Consider the following 16,543-nt stretch of genomic DNA (forward strand, 5'->3'; position numbering starts at 1 on the left):
TTAAAAAGCATTTGTAGGTTGAATGAAAGCCTTCAAAATTCATTAAAAATCATGTATTAATGGATTTCATGCTTATTTTTCAATTTTGGCATGGTTGTGCATGCGTGAAAAAAATTCACCACCGTTACGCCCGCTTCTCGTTACGTAACACCCGCGTCTCCCGTGACCTGCGACACCCGCAACCGTTATGCGACGTTACCCGCGACCGCGATTTCGAACCATGAGGGCAACATTTTAAAAAATTGGAGGGCTGTCAACCTACCTCATCCCTCCCCCCCCCCCCCCCCCCCCCAGCATTACTAGGCATACTTTGCAAGGGTCCAAATCATTCCATATTTCCACTAGCTTATCTTGTACAAGTTCTACACATAACGTACTATGAATGTGTTCATTCCTTCATCTATCGTTTAGAATTACCACTCATTCATTGTAGTGTTCTCATTTAGGCAACTTTTACTTTTTGGATATGTTGTTTCTTAGTCGTCCATCATTCTAATCCATATAGCATGGTTGCTCTTGTAACTGTTCTATAGAAGTTTCCTTTTAATTTAGGGGTATCCTCCATTCACATAACACGCCTAACCTGCTTTAATTCTATATATAATATCTTCTTCAATTTCTCTTTCAGCTTGCATGATAGGTCTAAGGTATAAAAATCTACTAGTGCTAGTAATTCGTAATCATAAAGTTTAATCATATGTCCAATATTCCTCCAAAAAAAAACTAAAATTACTTTTATATATTTTGTCTTATTTTTACTTATCTTAAAAGTAGATTCTAAAGCTTCTTTCCAAAATGCTAATTTATTTTCAACTACACCTCCAATTTCATCAATCAACATAATATCATTGACAAATAACACGCCATTTGGAATTGCATTTTGGATATCCCAAGCACATCCATCACTAACGCAAAGTATAAGGGGACTCAAAGCAAATTGTACACCTATTGTGATTAAAAATTTCTCAGACTAGTCTTACTACTAGCCATTACTTTGTCATAGATAACCTTAATGACATATATATTTGTACTTAGTCCTTTTGTTCAAACCCACAACTTCCCCAGGTACCTATCTTAGTCTTTCTCAAACTATGCACAAGTCTCTCTTCTTTACCCTAAACTTTTCCATGATCTTCTTAATTGATGCATAACTTCTATGGTTGATCTCTTGAGCATAAAACAAAATTGATTTTCGAAACTCTCGTTTCTAACCTTAGCTTTTGTTCAATTACCCTTTCCAAAGTTTCTTTGTATGTTCATGAGTTTAGTTCCATAATAGTTATTATGATTTTGAATATCTCCTTTGTTATGTATACAGGTATTAAAGCGCTCTTCCTACATTCATCTAGCATTTTTTTAGTTCTTATAATTTTTTTAAATAAATTAGTTAACCATATAATTTTGTTTTCACCTAGGCGATTCCAAACTCCAATTGGGATGTTGTCTATTCCTGTAATATTTCCATTTCCCCCCTTTTTTAATACAAACTCAACTTTATTGACTCAAATTCTGTGGATGACTCCCGAATTTTTAGCCTTTAAAAGTAAGTCATCTATTTGGTTTTTTTAAATAGCTCATTAAAATGATTTTTTTTTATTTTGGTATCTTCTTTAATTTAAAAAAAAAGACAGCCTAGTGCACAAAGTTCCCTCATATGCGGGGTCCGGGGAAGGGGCGGACCATAATGAGTCTATAGTACGCAGCTTTACCTTGCATTTTTGCAAGAGGCTGTTTCCACACCTCGAACCCATAACCTCTAGATCATACAGCGACAACCTTACCATTGCGCCTAAGCTCCCCTTCTTTAATTAAAGCACGATATTCTATCTTGATTTTTATAGATTTGATATTACCTAAACTCAGCCCCTTCTTTCTCCAGAGCTAGCAAGTTTAAATGTCTTTTTCTCCTTCTTGTATCTAATTTAGTATATAAATACACTTAGTTGTTAAAATTGATTTTCCTTTTTTTTTTTTTAAGGATTTCCCTATTTTTATGATTTTTTATAAATTTTAATATATTTTCCCTATTTTGTGCAACCTTTTCAATTTATTTTAATTTTTGATTTTTCTGATTTTTCAAAAGATTTTTTCTCAAATTTTCTGATTTTCCTAACACCCACATGTTTTTCTTAATTTTTTATTCCATGATCTCAAGTACTTTTCCTAATTAGTCAATTAAAAACAAATAAAAGATAACCAGGTTGGGTCAATTCGCAATTGGGCTCAATTCAAATTGGCTGCATTCTTCTGGTGGCCGCATGTCTAAGGGAGGGCTGCTATTCCTGGCAGTCATGACTGGTGGCCTATGGTCGTGGTGCTCTACCTGCTGTCCTGCTCCACTATTGGAGCTTGTTGGAGCTCTGGCACAGATCCACTCTCTTTTTTAACTCTCAATTCTCTGTTTCTTTCAGCTCTGTTCTTTTTGGCTCTCTCTCATCTCTCTGTGCTCTTTTCAGCTTCTTTTGCCCTAGAATTCTCACAGCACCTCTGCTTTCTCATCATCGCAGTCTCTGTCTGTCCAACCTGTAACTCTCCTTCTAGCTTTAACTCTCTCATCTCTAGCTTTTGGGTTTCTCTCTCTCATCTGTTCTTGAATTTTGTGCTCTCTTAAAAATCTTCTCTTTAAAATTCTCTTAACTCTATATCTCATCTATCATAAACCAGCAACCAGAGGGCCTGCATTCTCCATTTATCCCAGTGAGGTTCACCTTAGTCCGTGATCATGCATCAGTTCTTCTGTTATCTATCTTCTCTCTCATCTTCAGCTCTAAAACTTCCCACTGAGCTGCCTGTGCACACCATCACACACAAGCACTCTGCTTCTATATCCCTCCCTCTGGCCTCTTCTCTGTTTCAGCACTCACATACTCCTATACTCACAGTTCACTCACTGCTCTAGCTTAAGTCAGCACCTACTCTATTGCTGTCCTCTCCACACCAAAGCACAAGTAAGATGCATGGTGAACAGTAAATTAATGGGACAAACAGAACATGCATGGACAACAACATGCCATCACAATAGCTAGAAGGAGAGGTAAAATTTTCTCTTGGCTATGGTTGAAGGAAGTGGATGGCATAATGGAGGGCAGATTGCGTGGATGTGAGTGGTGTGTGGATGAAAGTGCCCTTGCAATTGGCCAAAAGGGGCTTTAATAAGTTGGTCAATAATACCGGAAAGGCGAAATGTGTTGGAAGGTTCTTGTTGGAGGGCTTCCTTGGTGGAATGGATGGGGGATGCCTGTCTCATGAGGTGAAGGGATGGGGGACAAGTGCCTCATGCCAACTAATTAGCGTCCTTGCCAAATGAGAGGGTGACTCATAGAGAGGTAGGGGTGGCAAAACGGGTTCACGGGTTGGGTTTGGGTGGATCGTTAACAGGTTGGGTCATAAACAGATCGGGCCATAAACGGGTCAAGGTTAGATGGGTTACAACCATGTAGAACCTAACTCGCCCATTTATTAAACGGGCGGGTCATGGGTTACCCATTTAAAAAAAATTGTTGATTTTAAAATTTTAAAGCAAAGAAATTAAGAAGAATAGATCTCTCTCTCTTGGTTGAGGAAGAAGAAGAAGGGCTTTGATTCGCGAGACTGCAAGAGAGAGAGATGATCATGGCGTCGTCGGCGTGAGATTGTGAGAGAGGTGTCCACGGCGAGAGAAGAAGAAGAAGAAGAACTGCGACCGCGAGGTGTCCTAGGCAGATGGTTAGACGGGCAAGGGCCAAGGGCGCACTGTGGGGCTGCAAGAGAGAGAGGTGACCACGGCGTTGTCGGCGTGAGACTGCGAGAGAGGCAACCATGACGAGAGGAGAAGAAGAAGAAGAAGAAGAACTGCTGCGGGTGACTCGACCCGAACCCTCATAGTTCATTTCTTCAATTCCTGCTCCTCTTTTTTCTTCAACTTCTCATCCAACGATTGAGATTGCTGCTGTTTTCTGAGCAGCTGCCTGCTGCATTTTCTCAATGGTTTTGGTATTTTTTTGGGAATTCAGTTGAAGAATTTTTGGGCTCCTTTCTTATTGCTAGACGGCAAGTGAAAATGTGGAATAGGGTTTTATGTAAAGGGGTGACCTAGTCGGGGCACGGGTTGATCCGTTTATGAACGGGTTGCCTTGAATAAAATCCGAACCCGTTTTAAATGAGCGGGTCATGGGTCACCCGTTGGGTTTTGACCCGTTTTCCCACCCCTATAGAGAGGGTAGGTGTTGTGAGTTGAGCTTTTAGTGGCCCTATGAGAATGGGTCACATACAAAGGGTGTACTTAGCCCAACTTAATGTGGATTTGTGACAATGTGGGTGGATTAGGTGTCAATTAGGGGTTAATTAAGGGTAGGATATAATGGGGTTTGATGGGGGGGGGGGGGTTCTATTTTAGAGGATTAGGTTATTTGAGTTTTAAATTGAGAAAGTAAGGTTCAATTGAGTCCTGATATTAAGTTGAAATCCAATTGGGCCTCAATTTTAGAGCACTAAGATGCAATTGGGCTTCAATTTCAGAATTGAGGTTCAGTTGGGTCTCGACTTGAGAATTGAGGTTCAATTGGGCATTGATTTGAGGATTGAAATTCAATTGGGCCTTGATTTTGATATTTCAAATTTGTATCGGATTTGCATTGGGATTTTCAAGCGTCTAGTGTGAAATTGAGGGTCATTTTGGTTTGTTGGGTGGAATTGGGTTGAAATGAGAGTGAAATGTAAATGCAATGTTGTAGTTGGGGATGAATTAGGCACAATTTGCAAATTTAGGGGTCAAATTGAAGTTCAAGGGCAATTGGGACTAGTGTAATCTTTGGGATGTTGAGGTTTAAAAGGGCAATTGGGGTTTCAAATGTATTCATTGTGACAATTAGGATTTCGGTTGGGCTCTTTCAGGGTTTAATGTGGCAATTAAGGTTTCGATTGGTTTAAATTCGTGTCAATTTGATAGTTAACATTTAATTTGGGTTGAGGTGATGTCTTGTCAATTTGATTTGAGTGACAATTTGGTGTTTCAATGAGGTTTCAACTTTTGAGTTTTGGGTAAAATCTAAGATTTTTGGATATGATGTTGGGTTTCAAACTTCAAGTTGAGGAGAAATTGCATAATTGAGTGTCAATTAGGGTGGTTGAGGGGAAATTGAATTTTGATTTGGGACGTTGGGCTGTATTGGGTTTCAATTGGGGTTGAAGGTGAGGGATTCCATCTAAAGGTTGAGGGTTGGGGTTGAATTCAGGTTTCATGGTGGAACTAGTTGGATTTGGTTGTGGGGCTAGGGGTAAGACTAGCTAGTTTGATTTACATTTGATTGATTTGGTCACATTTGTGAGGGTTGACTTGCAAAAGAAGACACAATGGAGAGGGGTTTTTGATTTGGTTTTTTGTGATTTTGTGTATGATGTGTTTACAGTTTTCGATTGTGATAATGTGTGCGCATGCGTGTGCATGAGATATATATATATATATATATATAGAGAGAGAGAGAGAGAGAGAGAGAGAGAGAGAGAGAGCAATGGATAATTTAGGGCTTCCTAATTGAGAGGTGAAAGTAAAGGTGGCATAGGATTTTTAGCAATTTGCAATGAAGCTCAAGGAATGCCTGAAATGTTTTTTTTTTTTTCATTTTCTTTACAAATTAAAATTTATTGTCAATTTAATATTTTGTGTCCAATTTTGGCTTACTTTTGAAAAGCAAAAGAATAAGATAGAAAAAAGACATCCAAGAAGAAATGAGAAAAGGGTAGAAGAATAGGTGTTCGAGGGGGCAAAAGCTATTTTAAGTCATTTGGTCAATCGACACTAATGTTCTGCTTTATAGTTAAATTTTCACCTCAAATAATTTTACAATCCTGACATGATAAAAGATCTGCCCTCTTTATTTGCTCACTCTTTAAGGTTATTAAGGGCCAGTTAGTTTGTTTTCCACTTTAGTTTTCCAAAGAATTACACAAAGGTTATATAATTTTTTATTTTTACAATATTTATCTGCAAAAAATGTAAAATTATTAAAAGTTTTGGTAATATTTGCTTGTGGAAATATTTTTTGCTTTACTTTTTAAAATTTTCAAATAATTACAAAAATGCTATCTTCTTTTCCAATCTTCTAATTTTGTATGGGAAAGTTGGAAAACATCTTTCTATTGTTTTCTAGATTTCTAATTTCTTGGTTCGTTTTTGGGAGTACGGAATTCAAATATTGGATTGGATTTGTGTGGATTATGACAAAAATATAGTATAAAATGTATTGAGTTTCTTGAGATCCACTTAAATCCAAATCCAAACCCCAAAATTCATGATCTTAAACACTAACATATATAATTTTTGGAAAATTGAAAAACAAGTTGTATTTTTTGTAGTTATTTTAATTTCCAAAATTAAAAATGAAAAACTGTTTTGCACAACTAAACGAACTCTTTATTTTCTACTTTTTTAATGCAAAACTTAGGGAAAAAAAAAAACTTTGAGTTTTTTATTTATTTTTAAATTCTTTAAGAAACTAAAAGTAAAATGGAAAATGTTTTTCACAACTAAATGGGTCGGAAGTGTTTTTCTCTTTTCTAAAAGCACAGATTCATTATTTCATGTGATATAACAAAGTCTAAGATTTTGTCATTGCACTCATTTTTACCTTCATATCAACGCCCTCCATGTATCCTCTCATAACTTTTATTGCCCCATTCAAAACGTGGCCTTTCAAGTATGCTCCTATGAATAATTTCTCCGCCTTCCCAAAATTGCCTTTTGCTATCTCTTATGTTAAGACCATCATGACTTTTATGATTGTCTGCCACCCTTGACATATACAGCATTGTCTACAATGATTGCCCCATTCTTATATTACCAAAGTTCAATTTTTTTTTTTTCCCCCAATTTTTCTAGCTTTCCCCCCTTACCCACTTAGTTTCTTGAAGGAAAGTTCAGGAACAGGATTTAGGAGACGGATAAAATTATCAAGTCTTGCTAAATTTTGAGTAATAGGATAACCTGGCGTGGTGCCTATGAGTGCCTGACATGTCAAGTTTTTAGACATTCCTTTTATATTTGATTGTATGTGATGCAGAACCATCTGAGCATAGGAAAGCCAACGTGGCTAATATTTACTGTTCATGGTACTGTGGTAATTTTGCTGTTTACATTGCTATCATGGAGTATTATTCATGCTGCTGTAAAAGATTTAATTCTTTTAGGGCCTTATGTGTTGAGATTAATAAGTAATAGCTCTCAAGGGAGATTGATGGTTGGGATTTTAGCATTTTCTGTAACTTAAAAAAAAATAAAAATTTACGTGGAGGCTATAATTTCAATTATTTCAGAATTTATTTATAAAATTTTTAATTTGAGTTTTATTTGCAGTCAAAACCCTAGGATAAATAGAAATAAAGCAGAATATATGAAATGTAATTTTCGTAATGATAGGAGGAATATTGGAGACAAAGTTAAACTTGATGATGATGAAATAAATAGCACTTGTAGATTTCGATACCTTGGATCTATCATGCAAGTTGAAGAAGAAATTGAAGATGATGTAATGTATAGAGTTAAAGCAGGTTGGGTAAAATGGAGAAGTGCTTCAAGTGTGCCATGTGATCGTAGAATATCGTTAAAATTGAAAGGGAAGTTATATAGGACAGCTATAAGACCAGCTATGCTATATGGATTGGAAGGTTGGGCGACGAAGAAACATAATATCCAAAAAGTAAAAGTTGTTGAGATGAGAATGCTTAGATGGATGATTGGTATAACATTGAAAGATAAATTAAGGAATGAACGTATTCGTGGTAAGTTAGGTATAGCTCCTATAGGAGATTAGATAAGGGAATGACGATTCAGATGGTATGAACACTTGCAACGTAGGCCACATAGTGCACCTGTGAGGAAGAGTGACTTAGTTACTGTGGGGGAAAGTAGAAGGGGTAGGGGTAGACCTAAAATAACTTGGGAGGAGATAGTGAGTAAGAATTTAATATCCTTGAATCTATCAAAAGAAATGGTCCATGATCACATAAATTGGTGGAAAAGGATTCATATAACTGACCCCACTTAGTGGGACTGAGGCTTGGTTTTGTTGCTATTGTAGTTAGAACTCTTTATACAGTTGTTTGGCAACAACTTAAATTGCCCAATACTGCATCATTATTTTTTTTTTTTTTCTGTTTAATGTTTTGCCTTTTATTTTTAATAAATTGTTGAAACAATATTATTATGTAAATATAGGTCCTTCTATGCGTACCATTATTGAATACACGGGATTGATTTCCTAATTCATCTTTTTGCCCCTTTTTTGCCCATGCAGCTTAGAGACAACACTAAGGAACTTTTCCTGCTTAACCACTGGCGATAGTATTATGGTGGCATATAACAACAAGAAATACTACATAGACATCATAGAAACAAAGCCTTCTAATGCAATAAGTATCATTGAGACGGACTGTGAGGTGGACTTTGCTCCTCCCCTTGATTACAAGGAACCTGAAAAGCCTGCTGCACTATTACCTTCAAACAAGGCTGCATCTGAAGGTGCACATTTCATGATCCTCTTTATGATACTTCATTTTTGCTTTTTCATTGTCATTATGGTTTTGTCTTTTCTTCCGTGTTCTCATTTCTGCATTTTTTATTTATAACAAAATTAGAGCTTCAGGTTCTCCACATAAGTTTTAAGTTGACCCCCTTTTTATATAAGATTGTGCATGATGGTTAAAACTATGTGATGTTTATTCTTCATGGGTTTGAAGGCCTTTACAAGGATAGGGCTTCTTGTATTGTCAAAACCAATCCTCTAATTTTGTTACTGAGGTTCTGATGTAGAGAAACAAACACATGCTAATTAGAATATTGTTGCAAGAGAGGGTAAGAGAATTGAAAGAGAGAGCAATAGAGATTGTATACTCAGCCAAAGGGCTGGTCTTCTTGAGTCAATCCAGTAACTGAGAGTGTATTTGAAAATTTTTATTTATTTTAAAAAAAGTTGGATTGCCTCGTTACATCATTTAGATCACCTTGTATAAAATAAAACCCTAACAAAGAGAGGAATGATAACCCGAAAATGGGTTTAATATCAACCATCCAACTATCCAAGACAAAGGAAAGAACTGAAAAGACAGAAAAGCCACTAAAAATAAGACTGTTATAGTGGCATGAACAGTAACTTTGAACTTTCATACCTTTTGTTCATGCATCAAGATGGCTTATTTTTTATCTGCAGAAATGCCCTTGTACCTTTGTGTGATTCATATTATCTAACCATACCAGACAACAGCTGTAAATCCATGGCATTTAGGGGAGTTTAGGTTCATGTTTTGCTCATTGATTCCAATTTGCATTTAGAAATGAGGTAATTAAGCACAGTTTGGATATGTTGGTTTTCTTGCTTGATGAGTTCTTACTTTGGAAGGCTTATAAAATAATTTAATTTTATTATTATTGCTCATGTATGATGAATATCTTTGCATTTGTTTCTGGAAGTTTACACTGACAGGGAAAAGAAAAGGGAAAAAAATATCTTGACAACCTGGTCAACAACAACAACTAGCCTTAAGTCTCACCATGTGAGGTTGGCTATATAAATCCCTTTTCGCCAATTCATGAGATCAAGGGGTTTTGCTCAACTAACTTTAAGACTGTTAAACCCATCCTCACTATCTCATTCCAAGTTAATTTAGGTCTACCCATGTCTCTTCTAGTACCATTAACCAGCTCGCTCCTTCTCAATGGTGCCCTACCTAGACTGTGTTTCAAATGTCTAAACCATCTAAGTCACCCCTCTCTTATCTTATCTTCTGTTGGTGTTATGCTTAATTTGTTGTGAATATGTTTATTCTTTAATTTATCATTTAGTGTTTTATCACTCATCCACCTTAGCATTAACATTTCGGAAACTTAGTTGTCTAGCATTCTGAACCACATAGCATGGCTGGTCTTACAGTCATTTGATATAACTTTCATTTTAATTTTAACTATATTCTATGATCACATGGCTGTTAGATTACCACTTTACCTAAAAACTTAAGTTATTAGGTTGTGGGCCAGCAATGTATATTAAGCTTTAACATTCACCTGCACGTGTAGCCCGTCAGCATGTGGAGAAATAAACAAATGACAAATAATACCACACAATAAACGCAAGCGACAAGACTAGAACCCAAGACCTCCTGGTAACCAGAGCTCTGATACCATGTTAGATTACCACTTTACCTAAAAACTTAAGTTATTAAGTTGTGGGCCAACAACATATATTAAGCTTTAACAATAGCACACCTGAAGCATTCCTCCATTTTCCTGAACCTGCTTAATACACATCCTCTTCAATTTCTCCTTCCGCATGCATAATAAATACAAGATACCGAAATATACTGATGTTGTTGTTTTCTTGATTATCAATTTTAATCTTATTATCAATATTCCTCATGGAAAAAATTGCATTCATATATTCTGTCTTATTTCTACTTACCATAAAACCTCTAGATTCTAAAGTTGTTATCCGTAGTTCTAGCTTAGATTCTACCTTGGTCCTACTTTCATCACTAGAAATGATATCATTTGCAAACAAAGTACACCAAGGGATCTCGTTCTAGATATTCTTAGTGAGTTCATCAATCACTAAAGCAAACAAATAAGGGCTCAAAGTCGAACCTTGATGTACACCTATTGTGATTGGGAAACTTGTAGACTCTCCTTTTGCAGCCCTAATGCTATATTAATCTATCATATACTTTTTCTAAGTCAATAAAAACTATATGCAAGTCCCTCTTTTTTTTTTTTTTTTGAACTTTTCCATTAATCTTCTTAGAAGATGAATAGCTTTTGTCGTTGATGCCCTCATCATAAGACCAAATTAATTCTACAAGACCCTTGTTTCTATTCTTATTCTTTTCTTAATTATCCTTTCCCATAATTTCATCGGATGACCTATAAGTTTAATTCTAGGATAGTTATTACAATTTTGAATATCACTTTTGTTTTTTTCTATAGATATTAGTGTGCTCTTCCTCCGTTTTTCCAACATTTTCTTGGTTTCTATCATAATGTTAAATAGATTAATTAACCATATACTTTATTTCCTAGACATTTCCAAGCTTCAATTGGGATGTTATCTAGTCTATAAATTTCTCACTTTTCATCTTTTTTGTAGCCATTTTAACTTTAAAGACTCAAATTTTGCGAATAAATCTCAATTTTTAAATCTTTTCCTCATTTGTCACTTTTAAGTGTAAGTTTTTGATTTGGTTTTCATGAAATAACTTATTAACATATTTTCACCATCTCTATTTTATGTCTTCTTCTTTTGCCAAGATATTTTCATTCTCATCCTTCATTTATTTACATTATCTAAATTTTTGCAGTTTCTTTCCATAGCTCTAGCTAGTTTATATATGTGTCTTATGACTCTTTTCCCTTCTTTGGTATCTAGTCTAGCATATAAATTATCATTAGTTCTATTTTAGTTTCACTATTGGCATTTTTCATCTCTTTCCTTGCCTCTTTATGTTTTTCAAAATTTTATATATTTCTACAATTGTGACATGTTTTATATCAAATTCTTTTTGTCTTTACGGTTTTTTGGACACCTTGATCCCACCACCAACTTTTTTTTGTTGCATGAGAATCTTTCTTTGGGTTCACCTAAAATCTCTTTCTTTCTAATAGAGTTTGTAATTCTATTCAACAAAGTGTTCACATTTATTCCACCCCCTATTATCCAATCACCCTCTTTGATCATTTTATCTTCAAATTTTACTATATTTTATTTTTTCAGACTCCACCCCCTAATCCTATTACATTGAATTATGTTGTTTTTCCTCTTTTAGTTCTTTATACAAATATCTAACACTAAAACTCTATGTTGGATAGTCAAGATTTTCTTTGAAAAAGCTTTGCAATCCTTACAAGATAAATGATCTCCTGTCCTAGTTAAGAAAAAACACCTGTCCTTTTTTAATGTGTCCATTCAAATTGGCTCCTATGAATGTCTTTTTAGACCTTGGTATCCCTTGTATAATATTATATCTTTTCAAAATTGTCTTTTAATGTTTTCTGTTGAGTCTATTTGGGGAGCAACATACGCACTAATGACATTTATTATCTCTTGGTCTAAAATTATCATGATTTATATGATCCTATTTTTATTAACATTTACCACATTATATTAAGGTTTTTATCTACAATGATTCCCACATTATTTTTATGTTTTTCTTTTTACAGAATTTTAAAGTTTAAATCTCAATTTTCTGATTTCTCTAGCTTTCCCCATACCCACTTAGTCTCTTAGAGGCAAACTGTTAATTTTTCTTGTAATTATTATATTAACTAACTACATGCTTTTTCTTGCAAGTGTCCATATCTTCTAAGTTGCTAATCTAACTATAGTCTCCTGGATTACCTTCTTGACCTTCTCCTGTCTAGACAGGTCCAACCGAGCCCATCCATGTCATTTTGAAACACTTAGGTGGTATAAGTGCAGTGTGTCTCTCGTGGGGATGCCTTGGTGAACATTTGGAAAAAAATCATATCAAAGTATTTGAGAAGTTTTACATTAGCTGTCAGCTATCTAACGCAATCCTTCTCCTTTACTCTTCCCCTTTATCCGGGCTTGGAATTGGCTGTGTGAAGGGATAATTATGGTGAAATGGGATTGGTCCGAAACACCTGAGCTTATTTGATGCGGATAGCAGAAGTGATGATAAATATAAAATATGTACATAAGTTGATCTTAAGTTGCTGTTGTTTGAAAGGAATTTCCTTTCTACTTGTTTGGTAATTGGATGTGAGACTTGGATGTTAGGTGGGTTTGGTTTGTACTTATTCCTCAATTCTTTTAGGCCCTATTCGAAACTTAGAGAACTCCAAAGAAAGGAATGGAGAATAAGAAACAATTAGGGCCTTGTTTAGTTGTGGAAACAATTTTCATCTTTTATTTTCAGTTTTCAAAATAATTACAAAAATGACACTTTGTTTTCTAGTTGTCTATCATTTGCATAAAGGTGGAAAACAATTTTTTTTTTTTAAAAAGGTTTCCTAACTCTTCCTATATAGATGTTGGAAACAAGGTGGTACTTTTGTATTTCTTTGATATATTGGCAATGGAAAAGAGAACTGTTTTCCACGACTAAAATGACCCTTGTTTGGTTTTCAAGGAAAACAAGTATGACAATAAAATATATAGTAAGTTTAAAAAACAAAAAATAAAAAAATTTACATGTCATTGGGGTTTCATTTTTTTAAAATTTTAATTGTATAAGAATAAATTTTTATTCTTAATAGTATTTGGTATGGAGAGAAAATACAATGAAAAATTGATTTCATTCTTTTTTTTATTTTTCCCTTTCCCTCGTAAATTCTTTGATCCAAATGGAGCCTTGAGAAAATTCACTTGCCTCTTATTGCTCTTGCAGCCTCAGAAGCTCCAGCTGAGAATGAACCAAAATTTAACCCATTTAGTGGAGTCGGGAGGCGCTTGGATGGAAAACCTTTGAAGGAACAGCCTCCGCCACTTTCTTCCACTGGAACCAAAGACAAGAAGCCGGAAGTTATCGATGCTGTTGGACGGCCTTCTGCAGGGTCTAGCTCACAAAGTGGTGCTCGGCAGTCTCAGGGAAAGCTTGTGTTTGGTGCAAATGTAAGCCGTACTCCAAAGGAAACCCACAAGGTACTGTTTTTTCCCTCCCTCTTCATTTTGAGCTAGCACAATTCTGATGATTGAGCCACGATTGAGATATTCAACCTTCTTAAAATAAAAATGAAAAAAATTAAACCTGCAGGAAGTTGCAGAGGAGAACAAGCAAGAACCATCGCAAAAGCCAGAGGAGCCCAAGTTCCAGCCTTTCACAGGGAAAAAATACTCATTGAGGGGTTAATTAGTTTTTTTTCTTCTAACGATTGATTTACTTCAACTTGTGCAGCACCCCCGTCTTTATGTGGCTCTGAAAATACAAGTGATTTATACTAACTGAGAAATGTTGTATTATCAAAGCGAAAAAAAAAACCAGTTAAGATATCCTTTTGAAGTATAAATTACTACTTTTTTAGCTCACTGTTTGAAACTTTGTCCCCTTTGCCTTGTAGCCAATAGTCCTGCTAGTACCATATTTATGTCTGGTTGCTCTAGTCTTATGCGGCTCTCTACCTGTCACTGGATTTGGGAAAAAAAAAATAGGGGTGCACAAAGCTCCCACATGTGGGGTTTGGAAAGGGATGGATCACATTGGGTTTATAGTTTGCAACCTTACCTTGCGTTTTGGTTTTTTTTTTTCGTAAAAGACTTTTCACACCATGAACCCGTGATCAGGTGATATAACGACAATTTTACTATTTTGCCTACTTCCTTATCTGTCATTGGATTTCAGTTTCATAAAGAGGGCATTGCATCACTTTGCCTGTGGTGATTGCTATAAAACCCACTGTTTTCGAGAGGTTGACTATTTTAAATGTGCATGAGTTGGAATTAACCCTCTTCAGAAATGTCCTATTTGGAGAAATTTTAGATTTAAATTTATATAAATAAAAAAGATGTAATATAAAATTGTATTAGATTTTGTTCAGTCTATCTGAATCAAGATTTAAAATATATGCTTTCAAAGGTAGCATAGAAATGATATGTTTTCTAATTTGAATCTCTCCTTTTCCTTATCATAAACGACGGCCTAATCCTTATATTCATGAGCGGCCAGGCTGCATGATGGGAGATTCAAGCTCAAGCCTTTAAATTAAACATGATGGGAGATTCAAGTTCAAGCCTTTAAATTAAATAAATGACGAGGACATTTGGTCACTTACCTTGAGAACCAAGGTTTTGAGATGATATAGGCTTTATTACTTTGTTAGACAATTATTGCAAGACTTGTTAGTATTGTTGTTTTGTTTGTTTCTGCTCTTTTTATTGACAATTTTTAGCTGGCTGTGAAAAAAATTTGAAATTAGATTTTATGATTCACTTGTTATCGCTGTTAGAATATTATGTTATTTTGAAGTAAATTTTTGAATTAAGATATTCATTTTATCTATATTTTTTAGTTAAAATAAAATAAAATGAGCGTATGATTTTAAAACATAATTGAAATAAAAAAGAAAAACTCATGAAATTTTAAAACAATTTAAAAGTAATAATTAAAGCTATTTACAAAATAGTTTTATTATATTTTAATTTTCATGTGATAAAATTGTTTTTGTAAAGTGAAATTTGATATTTTGTAAAGTGGATTACGAATTTTGATGTTTGATATTTAATAATTTTTTATTTTATTATAGTATTTTTAATTTATATTCATTTTGTTATTCTATTTTTTTGATCATATTTTATATTTAAGGACAAAAATGAGTATTTATTGAACTAAAATTTTAATCTTATAAATAATAATCAAATATGTATTGGTTTAGTTTCAATTGTTGTTTTTGGCTTTAGTTTCCTTTTTGTTTTCAAAAATAATTTTGACAGTGCCAAGCAACTCCTTAGATTAACACTTGAGTTGTTAGTTTGAGAAATACTAGTTATGTAATAGTTAGTTAGATTTATTATGACTTTTTCGTAAATGATTGAAGTTAATACATATTAAGGAGAAAAAAAAAATGAACAGTTGATGAAGTGAGAAAAATGATTAAGTTGGTCATATTTCGGCTAAGTTCTCTGACGATTAATTCGAGACATGAAAATAAATTTGTTTTTGACCATATTTAAAAATATATATTTGTATTTTCAAGTTCTTTCGTGGTCATTGTTTAACTGTTAATTATTAATCATCAACTGTGGCATGCCGAAACATAGAGATTATTATTATTATTTTGGTAGCACCAAAAATGATGATGGGTTGATGCCAGCAACAGCAACGGTGCTTGTGTGTTGAAGTCACACTTGGCCACCCATTCATTTGTTCATTTATTTATTTGGCCATCCCCAGGTTCACCCAAATGCCATAAATGAGGGGAAAAAAATTTAAAATTTTAAATTATTCGAACACATTTTCAATTCTCATATTTGACGACTTAATTATCCAAACACATTACCGATGGAGAACCATAGTACTATTTCTGGTTGAACCGTTCCAAGCCCACATCATTGAGCCTCTTTTAGGAACTTGAAAAATTTTAGGGAAAGAAAAAAAAAAATTATATATATATATATATAGGAATCCATTTTTTTATGCTTGGTTATAGAAAAAAGTAAGAAAGAATATAAAAAACATGCCAAATTAATGAATAAAAAAATGATTTTATGAGTTACGTATATTTGATTTTTAAAATTTTTAACCATTTTAAAATAAATTTTTGTTTTTGATAATATTTAATATAGAGAGAAAATATAATAAAAATGAGTTTCCTTCTTAATTTCTTTTTCTTTTTTCAATGAAAATTTTTAATCCAAACAACCTTGATTAGTGACATGAGCACATTATAATTATCTGTCAATCACAGCTCATAATTGTGCTAACGAGGGGAAAGGAGAAAAAAAATAAGAAATAGAAAACAAGAAATCAACAGAACCACAATTTTCCATTTCGATCTCAATCTTGCTATGGTTCCTAAAAACAAACTAGGTGCTTCGAAGAAGCTTGGATCCAAAAAGAATAAAGAATA

The 16,543-nt window shown here is 34.2% G+C and overlaps 1 protein-coding gene across 1 annotated transcript in view; it reads left to right on the plus strand.

Moving 5' to 3' along the window:
* The window catches only part of LOC131156431 (uncharacterized), a 31,012-nt gene extending 17,006 nt beyond the window's left edge, over positions 1-14,006 (plus strand). Inside the window, exons 8-10 of the mRNA XM_058110117.1 lie at positions 8,271-8,494; positions 13,369-13,622; positions 13,735-14,006. Of these exons, the coding sequence (XP_057966100.1) occupies positions 8,271-8,494; positions 13,369-13,622; positions 13,735-13,830 (574 nt within the window). The 3' untranslated portion in view covers positions 13,831-14,006. The remainder of the gene's footprint in view (positions 1-8,270; positions 8,495-13,368; positions 13,623-13,734) is intronic.
* The last annotated feature ends 2,537 nt before the right edge of the window (positions 14,007-16,543 follow it).

Source organism: Malania oleifera, chromosome 5, assembly GCF_029873635.1.
Source record: "Malania oleifera isolate guangnan ecotype guangnan chromosome 5, ASM2987363v1, whole genome shotgun sequence".
Taxonomy (NCBI): Eukaryota; Viridiplantae; Streptophyta; class Magnoliopsida; order Santalales; family Ximeniaceae; genus Malania; species Malania oleifera.